We start from the raw sequence: 23,908 nt of genomic DNA, 5'->3' as shown, positions 1-23,908 counted from the left end.
CAGACTGGAGCTGTTCCTATTTGGCCATCTTGCTTGGGAATTCCAGGCTTTGGCTTTTTTTGTTGTGCAAGCCTGTGTAGCTCACTGCAGCTTGTTCAGCATCCCACCTGAGCTCTGTCTGTTCTCCCACCCCACACGCATTTCCAAGTGCCCTCTGTAAGAGCCATGTTGTTATATCCCTCAAAAACACTAGCTGACTTGGAAGAAGCAGCCACTCTTTGAGATCACTGGGTAAGTGAAAGGACAACATGATTATCACATATCAACCCAAGTTTCTGAACTTATTGTTAAGGTGAAACTGCAGCACAAGGATGAAAGGTCTTCTTATGAATGATAATGGGAAAGGTAAAACAAAGGCGCTAAAAGATTTTTTTAAAAAAAGAGCAAAGTAGGGTAACAAAACTCAGAAGAAACTTTCGGAAAGGAAATGAAGATAAGGAAGGGGAAACTAAGGAAAGAAAACACAGAAAAAATAGGAAAGCAACACAAAAGACAAACATGTGAAGGCTAGGTTACTGATGGCAGACGCTTTGCTGGCATTCTGTCTGACTGAAGGTGAAAGCTAGGTTTACTGTAACTACGCCTGCCTCTGCAAGACACACAATAACTGAGAAGCCAGGAAGAAAATACAGTGAGCAAAATCTATATTGCTTTCTGATTAAACAAATAATAAGATAGTTATTGAATTTGACACATACCTTTTCTTCTAAGTCCTTTATTTGTCTTTTCTGGATGTCTGTTTTATCTTCTAAGTCACGAATTCTCTGAAGAAAGAAAAGAAAAGAAAGAAAGCATCAGTAGGTGGTAAGTTGTGCGGAAAAATAATTTACCAAATGAAAACACGAAACTTCCTATACAAACCTGAATATTTGTATAAGCAGCTGGAAACATCGCATGTATGTTTTCCCCACCCAAAAACATGTTGCATGTTTCAGAAATTATCTATGTTTGTGGTAGAAAAATCATTGTTACTGATTATCTTTTCAAAAAATATTTGCCACCTTTTCTACTGAGCCTATCCCTGTAGACCCCTTCCGATTCCACACCACTGACATTGAGTTTGGCAAATAGACTTGTTTTGGCCAGTGGAATGAGAGTTGGAATAAGATTTGGGAATATCAAATCCTTGTAGAGGGTGTAGTATGTCTCAGAACTAGAGAGCAAGAAACAAGCTTTGTTATGAACCATTTGGATTGAGATTTTGATTGTTTGTTACCACATTAAAGATGGTTGAGGCTGACTCATATAGATGTAAACAATCCAATTGTTCTTTCTTAACCTTTTTCTCTTAACCCCATTTCAACCCTGTTTCAGGATAGAATTTTCTCACAAAACAGAATTGGTAAATGCTCATAAAACAAAGTAGAGATTACACATCAACAAACATTCCCAGGAGGGAACTGGTAAATTAGGAAAACACCAGAACATAACAAGCATAACACAAGTAATCCTAAAGATGAAAAGTTCCAAGATGGTTTTTGAACTTACCTCTCAATTATGTAACAAAATTCCACTAATTTAAACACCAAATATTTGAAATCAACATTACATAACAATTATTTACAAGTAAAATAAAGTCTTCACATTTATATCTGGCAATCTAAAGGTTTTTGTATTCATGTACATGGTTATATAATGCAGGCTCTTATTTAATACCTCTGCTGGGAATAATTAGAAAATAGAGAAATGGAGTCTATGGAGAAAACACTAGAAGCCAAATGGGATGATAATATAGAAAGAGAGGTTTTTATAATGCAATGGTAGGAGAAAAAAAGGGAAGCTAGAACAAGGGGTACTTGAACTTGGAAAGCATATCTCCTTCTCTTTAAAAGAGTAGATCTCAACTGTTTGTCTCTCCCTGCCCCAGCCAGGGACATTTGGCAGTTCTGCACATTTTTTTAAAGTTAGTTAATATGTTTATTTATTTTAAGTTGTGTAATTCAGTGGTTTTAGTATATTCACAAAGTTGTGCAACCATCACCACTATGTAAATGTCTTGACATTTTTGTACTGTCACAACTGGGAGTATGTGCATCTAGCATCTACCGAGTAGAAGCCAGGAATGCTACTAAGCATCCGATAAGGCACAGAACAGCCACCCCTCCCCCTAAAAAAGAATAAAGAATTATCTGCTTCAAAATTTCAGTAGTGCTGAGATTGAGAAACTCTTCTTTAAAGTAAGGGGGCTAAGGTTTGTGCAACAAGAGATGGTGTGTTTTGGTCAGAGTGAGACCATAAAGGCTAACCTTGAAATTATACCATAATGAATGCTGGGGAAAGGGATGGGACTGGAATGTTGATGGTGTGTGTATACATGTATGATGTGTGTGCTGGTGTATATTTCCATAGTGCTGTCAGTGCTCCATAGCTACACAGTAAGAGAATAAATTTGCTAGATATTTCCACCTTGAGTGTTCAAGTAATTCCTTGGCATGTCTGCTGGATATGGAGGCAAGTACTATATGGACAAAATCATGAATATGTAAAATTACTGCAGTATCCATTCAGCCATCACATCTATGCTTATTGGGCACCTCCTTACATGCTCATGACTGTGCTGAATGTAATGGACAATACAGATAAGGCACCAGTTAGTTCGCTTTTCAAAGAACTATCAGATCCAAATGGAATAACAAAATTAAATAGAAAAGGTAAACAATGAAAAAAAACTGAATAACTTTATCACCCATTTCCAATTCCTAGTGCAGTGTTTAGCATGGAGAAGGTGTCCACACATATTTTTTTGTCAAATAAATGTGTTACGCTACATCATATGATGTATACTTGATTTCTTTTTGCTTCCCATCCCTTTGCCATCCACCCAACAGAAAACCTTGTTGGATCCAAAACATTCCTTTTCTACCCACTTCTTTTTATCTCTACTGATACCAAGTTCACCAAGTCATTGTCTTCCCTTGTCAGGGCTGGTATGGCAGCTTCTACCTGCTCTTCCTGCCTTTTATTTTGACCATCTTACTCCATCTATAGCAGCCATTGTGAACTCTCAGAATGTAAAAATGTTCTCCATGGTCCCCTGAGTTTAAGTGGGTGGGGAAGAAAAGAAGGAAGAGTTAGTTGAGTTGTACTCAAAATAAAACTCAAACTCCTGCAAAGCCCTGTGTGATGTGGCCCTTTCTTAGCTCTGCAACGTCTCCTCCTATCAACCTCACTCTGGCTCTGTGTGCTCCTGACATTCTAGCCTTTGCTCTGTTCCTTGACTATTCCAAACTTATTCCCATGATAGGGACTTAGCCCTTGTTGTCCCTGTCTTCTGGGACATTTGGCCAAGATCTTTGTGTGGCTCATTTCTTGGATCTTAGGTATCTTCAGAGAGGCCTCCACTGACCAGCCAGCCTAAAGTGGCCAATCCTACTCCCAAACTCACATACACATTGTATACATTTCTGCATAGCACTTATTGCCACTCTCAGAAATTGCCTCAGTCATTGTTCATTTGTGCTGTGGCTCTGTCCCTGTCCCTCTGTGAGATAGATGAGAGTAGTGATCTGTATGTCTTTGCTTACCATTATACTCCCAGCACCTGGTACACAGCAGGGCCTCATTAAATGGTTGTGAATGAGTGCATAACAGCATATAGAATATAGATATCTTGAGCAGTATGTGGTTCATTTTTAAAATTTTCATGAGGGAGAGGATCCTGAATGGGTTGGATCTTAAACTGGGACTGGAAAAATGAGAACACTTGGATCAATGTAATGGAAACGAATGGACACTTTAGGATGAGCAATCATGCAACAAGGGCTTAGAGGTGGAAAATCACAGCACAAGTGGGACCAGGATGTTTTGCATGAGTGGAGAGGGAAGTATGCTCTGGGGTTGGGTCAAATCTGGTTTTGGAGGGAGGGGCAGTCAGCAACTGAAGGACCTGAAGAGACCTGCGTAAGACTCTACTCAACAGGAAATTGGACCATGGAGGCTTTGGGGCAAGAATGTATCATGAGGAAAAATGAGAAGAATCTGTGATGAGATGTGCAGTGGATAGAAAAGGGGAGAACTAGAACTAGGTCCCCATGGCACCTGCATGTACTTTTAAAAATGCTATTTATTATGATATATCATAATTATTTTCTTTGTGTTAATCATTTTATAACCATCTATGGGTCCTACGTTTTGTGAAGGCAGGGTCCACGGTGAATTCTCTGTCTAACACAGTACTTAGCACCTAGGAAACACATTTAAAAGTTTGACTGAATAAATGCATAGGTGATGGAGTCAGATTCACATAGAGAACATTTGGCAGTACCTGGAAGCTGGTGGAACAATGAAAGGTCCTGCACATGCCTGGGGTGACAAAAATGAACGAAATGGACCAGTATCAAAAACATTTCAGGGGAAATGCCAGTTGGATGTGGTGCTGTATTAATGCTTACAGGGAAAGAATAGAGAAGACACCAGTGTTTCTAGCCAGAGTGTTGAGATATGGTAATTCTACTGACTAAGACAGGCAGATGGGGAGAGAGAAGAGAAGTAAGGATAAGAACACATCAGTTCACTCTTAAACATTCAAGCAGAACTGTGTAATACATGGTTAGTGATATACTTGAGAAGTTAGAGTGTATTACATAGTTATATGTAAAAAATCCTGTCCAATATCTTCTGGAATAATTCTATGAAACTCAGCTATTAATTAAAAGGGAAGAAGAAGAGTAAGAAATAACTGGGAAAGGCATATTCTAATGAACATTTGTTTAGAACATGGATGGAAAATGTCAGTGAAACTCTCTGAGGTTCAGAAATGTAGTGTACGATCAGCACTACTGGATAACTTAAAACTAACTCTTTGAGGAGAGAAGTATCTCAGCTAAATGGTTAAAGAAATACTCAAATGGAATAAAGTTTTTATCATAAATAAATTTAGATAACTATGAGTCCATCTTAAAAGTAAACACTTCTGTGTTTCCATGACATAACTCCCAATTTGTTGAAAGTAATTACATGCTATTGCAGCACAAGAAATTTGTGCAGAATACATTTTTATCCCCTGCTAGAAGAAAAGAATGCATGAAGCAATGCAATGATGCCATAGAGTCTATTATTAAAGACTTTAAGAAGTCTTTCCATGGGTCAAAACTCAAACTTTTGTGATAGAATCTGAAGGGGCATTAATAGGAACATGTATGTATTTATCATTTCTGGGACACATGGCTTCAGAATTCTCCACCTACTTGGGTAATCTGTTAGCCTATAAAATCCACAAAGCTCCTGCTTGCATCTGAAGTGTGCTGTGTCATGTCCCCCATGAATTGTTTTTATTTGCCTCATAAAAGAACCCCTACTTCTTTTCCACTTACCTTGATCACTGATGACCACACGATTCTTACCGCCTATTCATACCATCTGAATTTTGTACCAGTTGCTTCTTATAGCTTCTGAGGATTGAATACTATAACCTGACACTTTCAATGCTGGAATCCTTATTGAATCTGTATTTTGACCAGGACCTCAGCCCTCAACTGTCAGGCTATGGCATGAATAAAGAGTTGCAATTAAAAATTTTGGCTGGAAATTAGTATTGGGTGCCTATTTTGGACCTTGCTGATGAATCACATAAGTCATGGATGACGGTACAATACAGTGGTTAGACACATTGACCTTGGAGTTCAGCAGACCTAGGCTGTCATCCTGACTGTTGCTTACCATCTGTATCATCTTGGGCAAATCACTTAAGCATTCTTATCTTCAGTATTGTTATCTCCAAAATTGAGATAATATAAATACTTACCTCATAGGGTTATTATGAAGATGAAATGATGTAAGTAGAGCCCTTAGTTTAGTTACTGACATAAAGCAAATGTCAGTAAGTAAACAGCAGCTGCCGGGCTTTGTTGGTGGTGATGTTTGTAATGTGAACAGTCCTTGCTCTATTTTACACTATTCGGATTATTATCAGGCTTGTTTATGGACTGGAGTGAGCAGTACATGGGAAGCACTATTTTTGCCCTGGAGAGTGTCCTGCTTCCCTGCCTAAGGCAGATAATCAGAGTCCATGAAATTCAAACGGTATTTCATGAAAACGTAGTTCTAAAAATAGTGACAGTATTCAGTCCTTCTGAAACGCCAATTTTCTCAAGATTGAATTATTATAAAACTGTCATTTTTGTATGTGCATGAAGGTAGAAAACAATGGTTATTTATTTTACTCTCTGAAAATAACTTGTATCTCCTGGGCTTCTCCGTACCCATACTCAATACCACATACCTAGTTCTAAGTTCCATTTGCTAGTACTAACCCTACGCAGAGGCAGTGACTCAGTCCTCACCTGATGGGCTTGCTGTAAGAGCTCCATTCTCTCCTGAAGAATCTGACAGTCATACTCTCTGCTCTTCCTCAGCATTTGCCGCCGTAACTTTTCTACTGCCGTCCTCAGCTCCTCTTGCTGTTTTTCACTTAATAATTCACCAAACTTGATAACAGTTTCTTGCTGTAGAGCATTGTACAAAGTAGCTTCTAGTTCCTGGATTCTCTGGCAAATAGAATTAGAAAAGTCTAACTTTGGAACTTGCCATTGATATCTGGTGTGGGAGTGTACGCTATGTATGTATATGTGTATGGCTGTCAATTTTAGGCTTATAGGATCTTAGCAAGAAAACAATTTCAAAGCTTCTCTAGCCTAATTACACTTCTGAAAATCTCCTTTTATGAGATTCCATAAGGGTTATCTAGCCAATTCATGAACTTCTCTAGTGAGGGAACATTTGTTCTTTCTTGGGACCCTGTCCATTTTATATACTTTCCCTTTTTAGAAAGCCCTCGCTTTGTTATAATAACTGTACTTCCTATCCTAAAGTGTAGCTGAGAATAAGTGTGTTCTCACTTCTACTTGACAGCTGTGGCCAGGCACGGTGGCTCACACCTATAATCCCAGCACTTTGGGAGCCCGAGGCAGGCGGATCATCTGAGGTCAGGAGTTCGAGACTAGCCTGGCCAACATGGTGAAACCCCATTTCTACCAAAAATATAAAAAATTAGTCGAGTGTGGTGGTGCGCACCTGTAATCCCAGCTACTCAGGAGGCTGAGACAGAAGAATCGCTGGAACCTGAGGGGCGGAAGCTGCAGTGAGCCGAGATCACACATTGCACTCTGGTCTGTGCAATAAGAGTGAAACTCCATCTCAAAACAACAGCAACAAAAAACAAACAAACAAAAACCAACAAGACAGCTCTTCATATATTTAAAGACATCTACCATGGTGGCCATACTTCTAGAAATAAATAGTCTAAGTTAGAACAAAATACTTAAAATTGGAGATATATCTTATGCACAAAATACAGGCCCCATTTTATTAATACATGACAAACCTCTGGTACTTGAAGATGGCTTTATGGTCTCCATATTTTTTCTTGAAATAAAATTGAAAAATAAAATCCAAAAATGACCTGAAGTTTTGGAATTGGTCTGTTTTTAAGTTCTCTGAGATTTATGGCTGCTCTCATTATAATATTTCTCTGAGCCTTTCTTTTGTAGATGAAGTATGCGCTGCCTCTTATATCTATTTCTTTTTCTTTCTTTTTTGATATGCTTCAGATAACAGTTGCTAAAATCTACAATCTTATCCCTTCTAAGTTTGACAGAAGTGACTAGACATGCTTTGGTGAGAAATATTTTCCTAGCTCTTGTCCTGGGCTAAGCAGATCTCATCTTTTTAAGGATAAATATGGTTTTCTGAATGAGTACTCAGTAGTCTCGGGACCCACATAAACACACAACTTAATTTCATACAGGTAGAAGAGGCAAGGGTGAAAGGTAGAAGTGAAGCAAAACTCACTTCCTTCTCTGTCTCTAATTAGCAACAAATGCCCATTCTCTTCTTTCCCCATCAAACAAGCTCAGAATCTCTTACTCATTTTGGAATTCAAAGACAAGTTCATCTTTGTGACGAGCAGGGACTAAGTGCTTCACTCTTTCCCCAAAAGTGACTCAAGCTGCTTCCAGGAAAGCATTATAAAAACCTCTGCTAGGAATTCTTTGAAATGTTCCTTTAATTTGCTCTTTTTCTTTTGATTCATAACTGTGAATTAATGGAGGGTGGAGCATAAGGAGAGAAGAAATGTGGGCTGTAGTTCAGTATGAAGACGTGTGTAATAGGAATTTGGTAGAGGGGAATGGATCACATGTGCTCCTTAATCAGCATAATCTTCTGTGGGAGACAAAAAGGCACAGCCCATTTACCATGGAAGCCTCAGTTGCTGTGGCTGGATTATGGCAGGCCACAGGACCTGGAGTCAGATCTACACACTACTTATTTATCAACTTGGGCAAAGTTCTTATATTCTCTAAATCTTACTATCCTCCTATGTAAGATATGAATAATAATCTTACCTATACCTCACAGGGTTGTTGTAAGAGATAAATGAATTAAAAATACCCATAACAAACATTAAACACATTATTCCACCTCTAGATCAGACTCCCAAATGATTGGATTTGGTTTAATAAAATTTCTCTTTAATCCACATTGCCATCCAATCTGTTCTTCATTTAATATTATCCAACAACATATATTTAATTGTTTTTGTTTTGTTTTGTTTTGAGACAGGATCTTGCTCTGTTGCCCAGGCTGGAGTACAGTGGCACAATCACAGCTCACTGAAGCCTTGACCTCCCAGGCTCAATGAATCCTCCCTCCTCAGCCTCCTTAGTGGCTAGTACTACAAGGTGCATGTCACCAGGATTGGCTAATTTTTGTATTTTGTATTTTTATTTTTATTTTCTGGAGATGCAAGTTTTCATGCTGCTCACACTGGTCAGGAATTCCTGGGCTCAAGGGATCTGCCCACCTTGGTTTCCCAAAAGTGCTGGGATTACATGCATGAGGCACCACGTCTGGCCTTTTAATCATTAAAAAATGAAGTATAATTAAATATTTATTAGATATTATAAGAATATCTTATAAGAATCTTAGAATAAGTAAAGAACTAGGAATGTATTTGTTCTAAAATTAGATCTGAAAACCAGTAAATGAATGAACTGCATGTCGTGATCTATTCAAGTACATAGCATGGAAAATTAATTAGGATACTTTATTCCACAGTACATAACTGTAAATACTTTGGGTGTCTCTATTGCTTGTTGTACCTACCATATATGCTTGGTCAAGAGCTTGTTTTCTGTAGTCTAGTTCTTCCTCCAGATAGCCTTTTATTTTGCAGAACTGTTCCTATAACAAAGGGCCATATTGATAGAGTCAGCTTAGTTAACTAGAAAGTGACATACAAATGGTATTGATTAATGTTTCCTCTAATTCTACCATAAGACAAATCACTAGTATTTGTAGAGTCATAAATTTTGTCTGTTAGGGAAATAGTTCAACTCTCGTAGTCTCACACAGGAATGTGAAAATCAATGGAAAGCAGCATAAAAGATATAATGAAAAATCCACATAGAATGCTCTAAAAGATTTCTAATCTGAGAGCACGTGATTAAGTACAGATTTTGACTAGTGTTTAATAATAATAAGCCTATCTATATAAATATATTATGATAATATATTTTTGTAAGAATGTGATAAAATGTAACATAGCTGGGTTGCATAATCAACAAGTTTAACTGATTCAAATTCATCTGTGTACAACTAGCAAACATAAGGACAAAAACAGCAACTTAAAGAGTGGGAGGGATTCCACCCACACTGCTGCTTAATGAGTGGGTGTCTGCTTTTGCCACAAAGCCAGTGTGAGCTGGGAAAAATCAATCTGATGTTCCCTCTCTTGTTCTCAGTTTCTGTGTGCTTCTCATATTATGAGCATCTGGCCATTAGCACTTAAAACTATATTTTGGGTACGACATAGTCCCAAGCACAAGTCAATTGTTTCTTTGTGTGCTTCACTGAAGGAACAAAGACTTCTTCCAACTCTGAAGAAAAACTAAATGGTGCTGACTTTTGAGAGATCATGTATCTGTATGGAGTAATTTTGCTGTTGACTTTGCTGGTGACTGCTGAATTCCAGCACCTAGAACAGTGCCTGATACAGGCTAATTGCTTAATTAATATTTGCGCTTTTAAAGAGTTTTCAAGGGTAATTTTGAAGAGAAATTGTTTATTTGGAAAGCTTTCTTGGCCAAATATAAAAATAAAATAAAATAACAAACTGTTCTTTTTATATGCCTTGACATTGGAGCCGAACCTCTTAGTAAAATGTGAGCACTGTATAAAATATAAGCAAATAATTTATAAGCTATAATGTGCTACACAAATGCAAGTTGTTTTTATAGGTTTCCCTGATCCAGTAGGAATCCACTACATGTTTTCTAGTTATAATGATAACATTAATCATAATCTTGTTATAAATTTCTTTTTTTTTTTTTTTGAGACAGAGCTTTGCTCTTGTTGTCCAGGCTGGAGTGCAATGGCGTGATCTTGGCTCACTGCAAACTCCACCTCCTGGGTTCAAGTGATTCTCCTGCCTCAGCCTCCCGAGTAGATGGGATTACAGGCGTGTACCACCACGCCCGGCTAATTTTGTAGTTTTAGTAGAGACAGGGTTTCTCCATGTTGGTCAGGCTGGTCTCGAACTCCTGACCTCAGGTGATCTGCCTGCCTCGGCCTCCCAAAGTGCTGGGATTATAGGCATGAGCCACTGTGTCCAGACGAATCTTGTTATAAATTTCTATGCATTGCTCTAAGTTAATAATAACCAATTTTTAGACTTGGCGAGTAAAAAGAAACTTTTAAAACTGTGGTAAAATGCACATAACATTTACAACCTTACTCATTTTTAACTCATTTTTAAGTGTACAGTTCAGTAGTACAAAGTATATTCATATTGTCATGTAACTAATGTACAGAATTTTTCATGCTGCAAAACTGAAACTATACCCATTATACAACAGCTCTATGTTTCTCCTTCTCACCTTCTGGCAACCACAGTCTGCTGTCTGTTTCTAAGTTTGATTAATCTAGCACCTCACATGAGTGGATTCATATAGTATTTATAATTCTATGAATAGCTTATTTCACTTAACGTAGTGTCTTGAAAGTACATCCATATTGTAACTTGTATCAGAACTTCCTTCCTTTTGAAGGCTAAATAATATTCCATGATATGTATACACCACCTTTTGTTTATCTGTTCATCCATTGATGGGCATTTGGGTTACTTCTACCTTTTGGCTATTGTGAATAATGCTGCTATGAACATGGGTGTATAAGTATCTCTTCCAGACTCTGGTTTCAATTCTTTTGGATACACACCCAGAAGTGGTATTGCTGAATCATATAGTAATTCTATTTTGATTTTTTTTGAGCAACCACCATCCTTTTTTTCATAGTGGCTGTACCAGTTTTACATTCCCATCAATAGTGAAGAAGGGTTTCAATTTCCCCTTATCTTTGCCAACACTTGTTTCATCTTTTTGGTTGTGGGAACACAGGGTCTTGATCTGTTGCCCACACTGGAATGCAGTGATACAAAAATAGCTCATTGTAGTCTCCACCTGCTGGGTTCAAATGATCCTCTTGCCTCAGCCCCCTGAGTAGCTGGGACCACAGGCACGTACCACTATGCCTGCTAATTTTTTTTTTGTAGAGATGGGCTCTCACTATGTTGCCAAGGCTGGTCTCAAATGCTTGCACTCAAGCACTCTTCCTGCCTTAACCTCCCAAATTGCTGGGACAGGTGTGAGCCACTGCACTAGGTCTTTTGTTCTACTTTTTTTTTTTTTTTTGATAAGAGCTGTTCTAATGGATGTAAGGTGGCTTAGGGATTTTTAAAATCAGAGTTGCACCTTCCATTTCTGTAATTTTTACTTGTTAATTAAATACAGTGGAAAAATTATGTAGCCTAAGAAAGAAAACATAAGAAAACTCAATTTTCTTTGGCATTAGTTTTGGATATTTTCCAAAAACTAACATTTTCGGGGGAGAATATAGCCTGAAATTGTTTGGTACTTCTGGTAATTTTTTTCCATCTTCTGTACATAAAATAATAATGGAAAGATGACAAGCTTTCATCAGTGCCAGATAAAACTGGTAGAGGCAACTTTAATTTTCCATTTGCCTTGTAAATTTTTCTTAATTTTTACAATATCTCATCTTGTACTTACCATGTCACTTTCCAATTCCATCATTTTCTGGTGTAGGGCAGCCTCTGCTCCTTCAATCTGCTGGATCCACTAAGGGGTTAACAAGACAAAAGTGTTTGACATGGCTGCTTGATATGGTGTATATCTGTGTGCCCCCATGAGGTGCTCAGTCTCCTCCCCTTATATCTCAGGAAGCAGACAGAGAACTGAAGCAAAAACAACACATTTTTTGTTTGTTTGTTTTGTTTTTGAGACGTAGTCTCGCTCCTTTGCCCAGGCTGGAGTGCAGTGACGTGATCTCGGCTCCTGCAACCTCCACCTCCCACTTTCAAGCAATTCTCTGCCTCAGCCTCCCGAGTAGCTGGGATTACAGGCACCTGCCACTACGCCTGGCTAATTTTTGTATTTTTAGTAGAGACAGGGTTTCACCATCTTGGCCAGGCCAGTCTTGAACTCTTGACCTCATGATCCACCTGCCTCGGCCTCCCAATATGCTGTGATTACAGGTGCGAGCCACCATGCCCGACCCACATTTTTATCTCATAGTTCAGAAACAAGACTACAGTCTTCCTTGTATTCATTCATTCACCCATTCAACAAATGCATTTATGGATGACTAGCAAGTGTCAGGTGCTGTACCAGGTCCCAGGGCTGCAGTGGTGAACCAGATCAACAAGACTCCTGCCCGTACTGGAGAACACCATGGGAGGCTTTCTTGTAAGTGATAATTGCACTGGAGTCCAAAGAATGGGTGAGAGATGACTGGGAAAAAATGAAGAGGAAGTTCCAAGTGGAAGGGACATCATGTCCAATAGTTCTATTGTTGGAGGAAGCAGGATGAGAGAAAGAAGGCCAGGTACACTGGAGAATTGGGACAACGGTAATTTTTCAGTATATAAAACTGATTACAGCAAAGTGGGGAAGAATTATTTTTGTGAAGTGGAGGTGTTCTAAATCACATAAAAACTTATCTTTCCCAGTACTCAGAATATATGATATTTATGTTAGCATTGATAAATACTCTGAATGCAGACTTTGAATAATATGTGACCCTACCATATACAGGTTTTTATAGAACAAATTATTATAATGAATCTCTAGCAAGTTAAATGTCAGCTTATATTTTAGGGAAGCAATTGGGCATAATAATTAAGTGGGTTCTGAAGACAGACTACCTTGGCCGTAATTTCATTTCCAGCTTTTCATGGGTGGGTGAAACGTTACCTGATTTCTCTAAGTCTCAAGTTTCTTGTCTGTCAAATGGGATTAATAATAAGTAAAGATTAAGGAAGTAAAAAACATGAGGCAATATCCATTGTGTATTGCATGTACTAGTGGTATCTCACTACAAGGTACTATTTATTTATTTATTTATTTATTTATTTATTTATTTATTATTTTTTGAGACAGAGTCTCGCTCTGTCACCCAGGCTGGAGTGCAATGGCATGATCTCGGCTCACTGCAACCTCCGCCTCCAGGTTCAAGCGATTCTCCAGCCTCAGCCTCCCAAGTAGCTGGGATTATAGGTGCACGCCGCCATGCCTGGCTAATTTTTTGTATTTTTAGTAGAGACGGGGTTTCACCGTGTTCCCCAGGCTAGTCTTGAACTCCTGAGCTCAGGCAATCCGGCTGCCTCGACCTCCCAAAGTGCTAGGATTACAGGCGTGAGCCACTGCGCCCTTCCGCAGATAGTTCTTTCTAGGTTACCTGTGATAAATTATGCAGCACAGTGAGCATTTCTATACACGACAGCCTTGCTACTTACAAGGGGATACCATGTTCAACCACTTCTTGGTTGTGGGGAACATGGTGAAAGAAAAGAGGCATGCCGAGACTGGAGAGGTGCTAATCTCTCAGTTCTTTGTACATACACATGGTTTCCCCTTGAAACAAATTTCAGTCAACCATGGGTTTTGTGTAAATAGACTCATATTGCAATTGTACCCATCCAAAACCTAAAATCCTTCATCTTGCTTGCTGTCCATTTGTTATCAAGAAACATGTTTTTTTAAATCATGTTTTTAAGAGTACCGTGAACTAAAGTCATTATATCATGAGCGTTAGATATAGATTTGTGTGTTGGTTGCTGTTCCTTCCTACTTGTGTAATCCAGGACAAGTTACTGAATATCCCAAGCCTCAGTTTCCTCATGTATAAAGTAAAAACAATGGTACCCCAATGTATATTATTTGGGTGGTGGATACACTAACAGCCAAGACTTCACCACTACACCGTGTATCCATGTAATAAAAGTACACTTGTACTCCGTAAATTTATACAAATTAAAAAATAATGGCAGCTGTAGAATGGTTGTAAGGAACAGTGGGATAATGTACTTATGGCACTGAGTGCAGTATCCAGCCCCTAATATGTTCTCATTCAAGGTCACTGCCATTATTTTTAATACAAAGTGACAACTGGGTTTGCTTGTTGGAATTTTGTCTAGGCTCAAACTCTGGCTAAATATCATACTCCCATATGATAGAGTGCTATTCAAATTGGTAGTCTCAAGACATTCGTTGTTGATGTTTAGAGTTACTTGGATGTAGAAACTTTTATCTGTGAATCCCACAGACAAGAGGTAAGTTTAATCTGTGCATTGCAAAAGTCTGCACAAAAGGCAGCTGAACAGACCATGAGCACTTTAGGGAAGGCTTGTGTCTTGTTCATCTGGTTCCTAGCTTTCTACCACAGTGCTAAGCACAGAGTCATCACCCTGTATTTGTTCAACTGGTCCCTATACCTTTCTTGCAAAAAAAGGTAAGCAGAGGCATGGGCTAATTTGCCTCAGCTCTGACAGCCCAGCTCCTATGGGGTCTGCAAAGCCTATTTCCTGCAGGAGGAGGAGTTTAGTGCAAGACGTAAGATCATGGGCTTTAGAACCAGGCTCCTTGGGTGTGAATCCTGACTCCATCAACTTCAGGCTGTGTGACCTTAGGCAGTTATCTACCTTTTTTGTGCTTCAGATTCCTTGTGTGAAATAAAGGTCACAATAGTACCTAGTCTCCAGCAGTTAGAAAGTGCCTATCTCAAAAGGAGCACTGCGCAAGTCTTGGTTCTGGTAAGTACAGTTGTACTGCACCCACGCAGGGCAGGGAGCAGAAGATATTTCTCCCATCAGTCTCAGTAAATGTGAGACACACAAGGCTGTATTTCCTTTCTTTCACCTCCTCAGTCCACATCTTCCATAGAATCAGCCCATGTTTTGTTTGTAGCCCTAAACCAAGGCGATTTTTTCTTGCAATAAAGAATTGCAGCCCTTCATGATTCCAGCTGAATAAGGCTCTCTCACTATCATTGCCAGATGATAGCAGCACTGGAGGCACAGACTGTGTTTTTTTCATTTTTGTGTTGTCACTGAAATGGTGTCTTGTGAGCATTCACAAATTCACACCTTTGCTCCTTCAGTTAACATTTATTCATCACTTACTACATGTGCTGGACTGGTGTGAAAAGCTAGGGCAAAAAACAGGGGGTGGGGAGTGGAGAGACACAACTATTTGTCCTCATGGGCGTTAGAGTCTAGCGGTAGTTGGGACCATATGACAAATGCAAATGGATAGTGCAATGCAATTGTCAAAAGCCATGGGAGCAGTAGCTCAGGCCACTGTGGGAACATAGAGCAGGAACACCTAAGGGGGCTTAGGTGAACAGGCAGGCTTCCTCACGTATGGGGAGGTCTGATGATCAAGATTTAGCCAGGCAGAGGTAGAAAGACAAGATGGGACTACCTTCCAGGTAAAAAGATCAGTGTAAAGGACCAAGAGTGGAGAATGGAGAGAGAAAGAGAGAGAGAGAATGGAGGGAGAGAAGGGAGGGGAGACACTAGAGAAATAGGTAGATAAGACTCAAATCCCAGAGGGTCTGTATGCCAAATTCTAAATTTGGACCTTCTGTTAGAGATAATGCGGCATTTGCTGGGGAGGGATCAGAGAAAGTGATTAGGTCTGTAATCAAACTATGTAGGAAGTAAGTTTTTTTAAAAGAAAAAATTCCAGCTTTCATTTTATTTCACATGTGAATACTTCAATGTGTATCTCTAACAGATAAGGCCTTTCTGTGAGAAAAAAAAAAAAACCCTCAAGGTTATTGGTACACTTTAAAAAATTAACATTAATTACTTTTGTCATCTGATACCCAGTCCACATTAAATTTCTCCAGTTGTCAACAAAATGTCCTTTTTTTAAAAAACACCTGGTTAAGTGTCTTTTTATTTCATAGCTATACTTCTTCTTTGTTCTCCCTGTTTTTTATTTCGTTCTTTTGTTTGAGTAACTTAACTGTCATTTGACCCGTAGAATTCCCTCATTTCAGATTGGAGACAGCTGATTGCTTGCTCTCATTTTATCCAACCATGTGCACATGACTCTCAAGTATTTACTGGTACTTTTTTTTTTTTTTTAAAGGAGATGGAGTCTCACTATGTTGCCTAGGCTGAAGTACAGTGGTTACTCACAGGCATGATCATAGTACACTACAGCCCCAAACTCTTGGGCTCAAGTGAGCCTCCTCCCTCAGCCTCCAAAGTAGCTAGGACTGTAGGTACATACCACCCAGCCAGGCTTTATGCATTGATTCATGAGGTACTCTGAATACACCAATTTATCTGGCCATTTACCAGGTTTAGACACAAGGTGGAGCCAGAGCACAGTCAGTGTTGATTTTCTCCTGACAATCTCTATGTCGGGCTTTCTGAATGAGACGGCAATGAGCCACTACTAAGCCACAGGATCAGTTGGGAGCAATGGTACGTACACACCCCAGGATAAGTCTATGACAAGAGCAATGCTCCAGTTTATCACCGCCCCACAAAACTCTTCTTTGTGGTTTCCCAGCTTGGTAGGGATTGTGTAAATAATGTAATCCAGAAGGTTTTCTGTTTTTAAATAATTATATGTATTTTTAAGGAACTTCAAAGCAAAAATTATCCACCCATCCCAAATCAGTGTATAGACTTTTCTTTTGGGCGATCTCATTCTATCTGGGTTGTACCACCCTTAAAAATAAAATGTGTATTAGGTATTCACACACAGTCATGTGCAGAGGGAATGTCCTTCACACCCTAGCCTGCTCGCTCAGTATTAAGCCAGACACCGAGATGATTTGAAATGTTTCTACGGCTCATTACCTTCTCTGCCAGGGACAGCACAGTGCTGGCCTGAATTATGGCCACTTGCTCTTCATTTCTTAAATTCTGTAAAAAATAAGAAAGGCCATAAGCTGAACATACTGATATTATTTACCCCAAAGAAAATACTGTCTGACTGACTGCTACAGAGCATTCTGTATAAGCCTGTATAGAACCTTAACAAATTCCCATTCTGTTTAGTAATAATTCTGAACAAAGAGTTAATCAAAACCTGGAAGAAGTATATTAAACGTGATTTTTTAAATATCTCCTTAACACTGATTTGATTTTGTGTCACTGGAGGCATACTTTATTGTCATGTTATGAGAAAAAGAGAAACCAAAATGGAATAAAGAAGTCTCTTCATAGAAGTTTTGATGCAATTTTACTAATTCTGTTCTCTCCTTTGATAATTTTTCAAGGGAAAAACAGTGATTCCTTCAACCTACAAGCACCATTCACCTAGTATCACAATAAATGGTCCTCCCACTGAATTAACGTGCCTTGACCCTGTCTGGAAGATGTTTTTGGAAAGAAAATGGATTATAGCCTCCTGGTCCATTTTTATGGCACTGCCAACAACCCTAGTATTTAGCAGCCTTTGCAAATGCGAGACTGATTAATTTCACACTGGATGCCTTTGAGCCAGAGTCAGACAATAATTGCTTTACTTATTGGAGATGTGGTCGGCATTCAAACCTAAAACCTGCCCACAAACAGCACTTTACCAGGTCGCATTTCTGCCACTACCTTCCAGAGATCCTTACAACCCTTTAGCCAAGTTGTTTGATAAATTGTATGTTCTTCCCAAGGAGCAACATCCTTAAGTGAAATGGCATCTCACTTGCTCTTACTTTACACATGATGCATTGTTAAGTATCCCTTGCCTCTGTTTAGGCAAATTCATATCTATACTAAATCAATTCTTTACTTACCCCATTATCACCCAAGATATCAAGCTGCTTTATGAGATCAGGGATGTTCACATCCTGCAAAATCAAGCAGAAACTCATGTCAAAGACAAATGTGGCCTACTATTCCATCAGTGCCTGAACATGAAGTTAAAGGAAGACATTTTAGGGCCTGAACTTCCTTGGGATGTTTTCAATCTGGCACACCTAGTTTTAAGTTTCAATTTTGTTTCATACATGCTGTGTGAACTTGGGTCAGGTACTTAACAGATCATTCTTAATTTTGCTAGTTGCAAAATGGAGATAATAAATTCCTACTTCATAGGCTGAGCTGATCTTCAGGATAAACAGACTGTGTATGAAAAAGTCTAGCATGCAGTAAAAGACTTCTAATATTCTCATTAACTTTCTTCTCATGACTGCCAAACCTTTTTTTTTCAATTGTGATAGACTTTCAGGTATAAAAAATTAATAGGTAATAAATATAAAGAATCAACCAATTTCATTCTAATTAGCAAAATTCTGACCTGATTGAATTTTGACTGCCATGTAGAAAACTATAGTGCAGTACCATTTTTTTTAAGGTGGCTAGCATTAATTTCATTTATCTTACTTTTACCCTGTTCCTTGAGTCAGTTTGAAGCAGCTGAACTCCATTTGAAAGAGTTCATTGGATTAGTTTGTTTGTGATTTATCTGAGAAAAAACGCATCGAAGGAAAAGGCAAAGTAAATTGTTTTCATTTAACTACAGTGAAATCCAAAAATTGCTTTGGTTGACAAATTACCATGCCGCCCAGGAAGACCAGAAGTTTAAACACCAGGACAATGGTTTAAGATGGAAGGCAAGGAAGCACAATATTACTACCAAAGTTTTCTCTACTTTTTACCGTATTAGTACTATGTTCTCCTCTTACTCATGTTCAAACAGCAGTACAGTAGAGCCCCACCACCAGGAAAGGGAAAGTCTAGCTCAATCTCATAAGTACAGAGAAGGCAACTGAAGCAAGTATATTTGGCAGCTCAGAGTGGGAGCAGGAAGGGCCATGCGGAAGGTAAGGAGAGACCAGGAATAGCAGGCAGCATCCCAGCTTTACCCCAGGAATGGATATTCACAATGTGATTTCACTATACTGAAGGACAATATATTTCCCTGGGGGAAGAGCTACCTCAATTCAACTCTAATACTTAAAATATATCCAGTAGCACTAAAAAGATAATTATATTATATTTAATATGCAACCTGTTATAAACCGTAAGCCCTTCCGAAAGAGGAATCCTCCCTAAATTAAACACATCAAAAGAGATGATGGACTAGATGACTTCAAACCTCTTCTAACTCTGCAATTCCATGATTATGAATTCCATAGCACCTGGAATGGCTCAACAAAGGGACTCAAACTTTTCTATCTGGCAGACTTGAAATAGATTTCTTAAAGTATTAAATTGATTTCACATTTCTCCCAGGTAATTAAGGCTAATTTTGATGCTGCATCTTTCTTCATATGACTCTGTTCTAAATAATCATGGATGCCTGTGTTTTTTCTGTCATCATTTGTATATCTGTCACACATTAAAAAACATTCTATTAATCTTCTAGTAGAAGTGACTATTTTCAATTCCTACATAGTTTGTATCAAAATGATGACATCCAGTGACTGAAAGACAAAATAGTCATCAGTAACCTCCCCTTTTCCAATTCCCAGTTTTTCTAATTTCTACAAACATAAAAAATTAAATATCTGCCTACCTTAACACCTTCTTTCATACAGTAGATCTGTAGAGCACTCACACCATCTGAGAATGGGTGAATTTGGAGATTAAATGGAGGGGATCGTCTCTCTCTCTCCTTGAAATAGTGAAGAATATATGGAAATTAAAAACAAAACTGATTAATTAAACACTAAACCAGTGGTCTCTTTATGCTATTTCAGCAGTTTATTACTGTCATTTGGCAAAAGGAAAAAAATTCAATCTCAAGATGTTCATGATTAAATGTGATGGAAAAAACTGACTAGTCAACTAAGAGATTGAGAAGAAGAATTTATAGATGGTGTCATTCATTCTTGCAAATTTTTTGATCAGGGAAATGCAGGAAGTGGACATCCAGTTTAAACTGTATGAATATTTAGAGCTTTCAAATATCTCAGCGTGGTCTTGCCATGAAGTTTTATGGTCGCTAACAGCCTTTTGCATATTCAATCTATTCAAGCTTTATGAGTAAGATATGTGGGCTACAAAAGAATGACTCTTCTTCACTGAAGCCTACTAACACCTAACTTTTTATCCAGACCTAATTCGAAATAGCCTAAAGAAGAAATAACTGGCAAAATAACAGAAATCAAATGGGAATTTTTCTTATACTTTTATATATCAACATACACCGAACTAGATCCTAAGTCAGATTCTGCAGGATACAATCAAAATCTGATGTTTCTATGTTTTACTTGCAAAATAAAAAACAAACACCTGAAATTTGGTCAGATTAATCAAGGTATTTTCTAAGACAAGTTACCTGGCTTCTTAGCCTTTTTTTCATAAATGCATTAGGGACTAAAACGTTTACTTATAAATTCACATTTACCTACAAAATATTTTTTATATAGCACATTTTGAAATATAATTATTGCAGTAACATGTTTTAATGAGTCAAAATTTAATTAAGGATGGACATGAGTATTTAAAAACAATGAAATATTGAGGATGGTTGAAATCTATTATTTAACTTATTTAAAAATTATTTATTAGTCTTGCTTATAAAAGATAGTAGTGTTGAAAAGCAAAGTATCTAAGTAGACAGTTTTGAGTTGCATCAAAGCTTTACCATTTACTAGTCACAGGACTTAGGCAAGTTAGTTAATTTAGTTGCCTCCACTATATAATTTTGAGGGTGACTGTGAGGTCCAAATAAGAGTATGAATCTGAAATGCTTAATACAGCGCCTAGCTCCTCAATGTGCTCTGTGCATGTTAATCGTTACGATTATTTTTATTGTTATCATCATCATTTCCTTACTTCTAGCTCTAGGTTTCGAAACTCCAGCAGCTCATTCTGGTCTCTGGCGTCCTGTAGTTCCTGTTGTAACCGGTGATTTTCTGCCTCCTGTTTTTCTATCTAATAAAGTAAATCCTGAAGTTAGGTAAACATTGAGAAAAGCACCTACAACTTTGCAAAGCAAGCATGAATAGTGTTCAGTTTCCTTAGTGAATAAGTCTTCCAGACCATGAAAAAATCCCCAAGTAGATATGAATAAAATAAGTCTTTGGCTTTCCTTCTAGTTATCCTTCTGTTGAGTTTTTTGAGTCACAGAGAAAAATGCCAGAAGACGTCTCTGTTCCTTGGAATTAAAATCTAGGAATCCTGTGAATAGTGCATCTGAGAATACTCACTTTGCCCTTGTGATGGGTCAGAGACAGTCTACTAGAACTAAATTTAATGGTATACATAAGAGGGACTGATACTTCTCATTTCTCGAGTTATATTTGTTACAGAAATTTTTTTAACAGCTCTCATCATATACAAAACTTTGCTGAATTTCAATTACTACAGAAGAAAGCCAGCTCTTTAACACTGAATTCAAAAACCTTAATAATCTGATTACCACCTAGCTTTCCAGTTTTAAATATTATCACTGTCATCTCTGTACAAACACACCCACACGTGATCATGCAAACACTAGAATCTAGAAACTGTGGCCTACCCAATGAACTGACTACTCCAGGAACTCTGTAGCTACTCAGCTCTGCCTGAAAATGGCTCACTTTATCTCCTTTGCTATGTGAGAAAATTCCACACTTCTTTAAACACCTTAAAGCTAAGCTCTTAAACATTAGCACTTAAATAAGCTCTAATGTCCATAAGAGCCTTCCCTAGTCAATCCATTCAGAAGTGACACCTCTCCTTTTGTTTTCCTCTAGACTTTCTTATAGGACCTCTATTATAACTTGAGGAAGCATGGATTTCAGTTAGCTGTGTACAAATGCACCTTCCCCTGTAGGCAGGGTTCATGTCTGAGTAATTTTTGGATTTTTTTTTTTTTTTTGAGATGAAGTCTTGCTCTTGTCCCTGAGGTTGGAGTGCAATGGCATGGTCTCAGTTCACTGCAACCTCTGCCTCCCGGGTTCAAGCAATTCCCCTGCCTCAGCCTCTCTAGTAGCTGGGACTACAGGTGCCTGCCACCAGGCCTGGCTAATTTTTGTATTTTTAGTAGAGACAGGGTTTCACCATGTTGGCCAGGCTGGTCTTGAACTCCTGACCTCAGGTGATCCACCTGCCTCGGCCTCCCAAAGTGCTGGGATTACAGGCCTTAGCCACTGTGCCCAGCCATCATCTTTGGCTTTTAAGGGATCAGAAAATCTTTATGAAGTACAACGGATTTTGAGCTTCCCTTGATATTAGCTGTATGGGTGGGCATTACATACAGTAACTAGTTAAAATCTTGAATTTAGAAATACAAACCAGGGCCTTTTTAACATAGGACGAATCTTACTTTCCCAAGTATATACATTTGAAGTTACATATTTAGGTTCATTGTCACTTCTGCCATCCTTTTATTTCATTTATTTTATTCTTAGAAGCCTGAGTATAAAAATTCCTCCTTTAGCCCAAAGAGATTAAGACTAACGGAAATCAGATAGAAGACATAATGGGATTCTTTTTTGATGATAAAAAAATATAATAACACTCATTACTGAGCATCTCTGAAACTAATAGGAAAAGAAATACAGGGAAATAGTGAGAAATTATGTACATTAGTAATATAGTCAAGTTTTCTACCCTAGATATTTGTGGCCTAGTAAACTTTCAAAAGTTTGTAGAAATTAACTTAACATTATAAAGGAGATTCTACTTCCTAGAATCTTCTACTGAATCGATGGTGGAATATTTAGAGAGATTGCTGGTTCTAGTGGTTAATGAAACAATTAGATCAGTGGTTCACAGATTGTAATTCATTCAATGCCAACAAAGTTTCTTTATAGGGTCCCTTAACCTTCCTGAAAACACCAGTTCTTGATTTTTGAATACCTGCCCACTCTGTATATGACGTATGCATCATCTGTACATCTATGTGATGAACACATCAGCTCTGTCTCACAGCATGCAAAGCATGAGATAGAATGTCTTCACTTTGCCAGACTAGAGGGGAGGTAGGACAAGCATCTTTTTCCTCCTTCTCATGCTTACCAGCCAGGATGTTGTGGTTAATTTTTATTACTTGTCAAGGATAAGAAATATTCATAGAAACAATTCTAAAATAATTTCTGCATAACTTTGGATTGACCTACACAATTGTTTCCCCCACACAATTGGGCTTTCAAATTCTGTTTTTGTCAAGCATAATATGAGATTATTTTGTAATTTAAATTAGCCGGATGTGGTGCCACATGCCTGTAATCCCAGCTACTTGGGAGGCTGAGGCAGGAGAATCGCTTCAACCTGGGAGGCAGAGGTTGCCATGAGCCGAGATTGTGCCATTGCACTCCAGCCTGGGCAACAAGAATAAAACTCCGTCTCAAAAAAAAAATTATTTTGAAATCTTTCACTAGATTTGTAGAAGGTAAATATCAAAGGAAAAGCCACCTTTGAACTGAAAATGTGTTATGTTTAATTGCCTCTATGTTCAGATAACCAAAATTAATTATATCTATTCAAGCCTAAGCCATGTTTTTGTTTCTTAATTTGTTGAGTAATTTCCAGGAATACTGTTTTATGTTTTAAAAACAGTGTTCATCTAAAAAAAAATCTTTTATTAAAAAAAAAGAAAGACTCAAGCTTAATAAAAAGACTAAAAGTGAGAATCTAAGCCTATGCTAGGTTTCGGCATGG

General features: G+C 38.2%; 2 protein-coding genes across 5 annotated transcripts in view; one reads left to right on the top strand and one right to left on the bottom strand.

The window, feature by feature from the left end:
- Nucleotides 1-23,908, bottom strand: part of JAKMIP2 (janus kinase and microtubule interacting protein 2) — a 188,763-nt gene that overhangs the window by 23,253 nt on the left and 141,602 nt on the right. For all 4 annotated transcript variants that reach the window (XR_004033227.1, XR_004033228.1, XM_003266599.4 and 1 more), the window contains 8 exons: nucleotides 21,098-21,196; nucleotides 19,833-19,931; nucleotides 18,109-18,162; nucleotides 17,174-17,239; nucleotides 12,066-12,134; nucleotides 9,103-9,180; nucleotides 6,282-6,485; nucleotides 699-764 (listed from right to left, as the gene is read on the bottom strand). Coding sequence is in view for 2 of the 4 variants with exons in the window: in XM_003266599.4 (XP_003266647.1) it covers nucleotides 699-764; nucleotides 6,282-6,485; nucleotides 9,103-9,180; nucleotides 12,066-12,134; nucleotides 17,174-17,239; nucleotides 18,109-18,162; nucleotides 19,833-19,931; nucleotides 21,098-21,196 (735 nt within the window). In the remaining 2 variants the exon portion in view is untranslated. The remainder of the gene's footprint in view (nucleotides 1-698; nucleotides 765-6,281; nucleotides 6,486-9,102; nucleotides 9,181-12,065; nucleotides 12,135-17,173; nucleotides 17,240-18,108; nucleotides 18,163-19,832; nucleotides 19,932-21,097; nucleotides 21,197-23,908) is intronic.
- Nucleotides 1-23,908, top strand: part of LOC105739300 — a 103,685-nt gene that overhangs the window by 53,084 nt on the left and 26,693 nt on the right. The gene's annotated exons all lie outside the window — the stretch shown is intronic.

This window comes from Nomascus leucogenys, chromosome 2 (assembly GCF_006542625.1).
Source record: "Nomascus leucogenys isolate Asia chromosome 2, Asia_NLE_v1, whole genome shotgun sequence".
Lineage (NCBI taxonomy): Eukaryota > Metazoa > Chordata > Mammalia > Primates > Hylobatidae > Nomascus > Nomascus leucogenys.
This window is presented reverse-complemented; position numbering and strand designations above follow the sequence as displayed.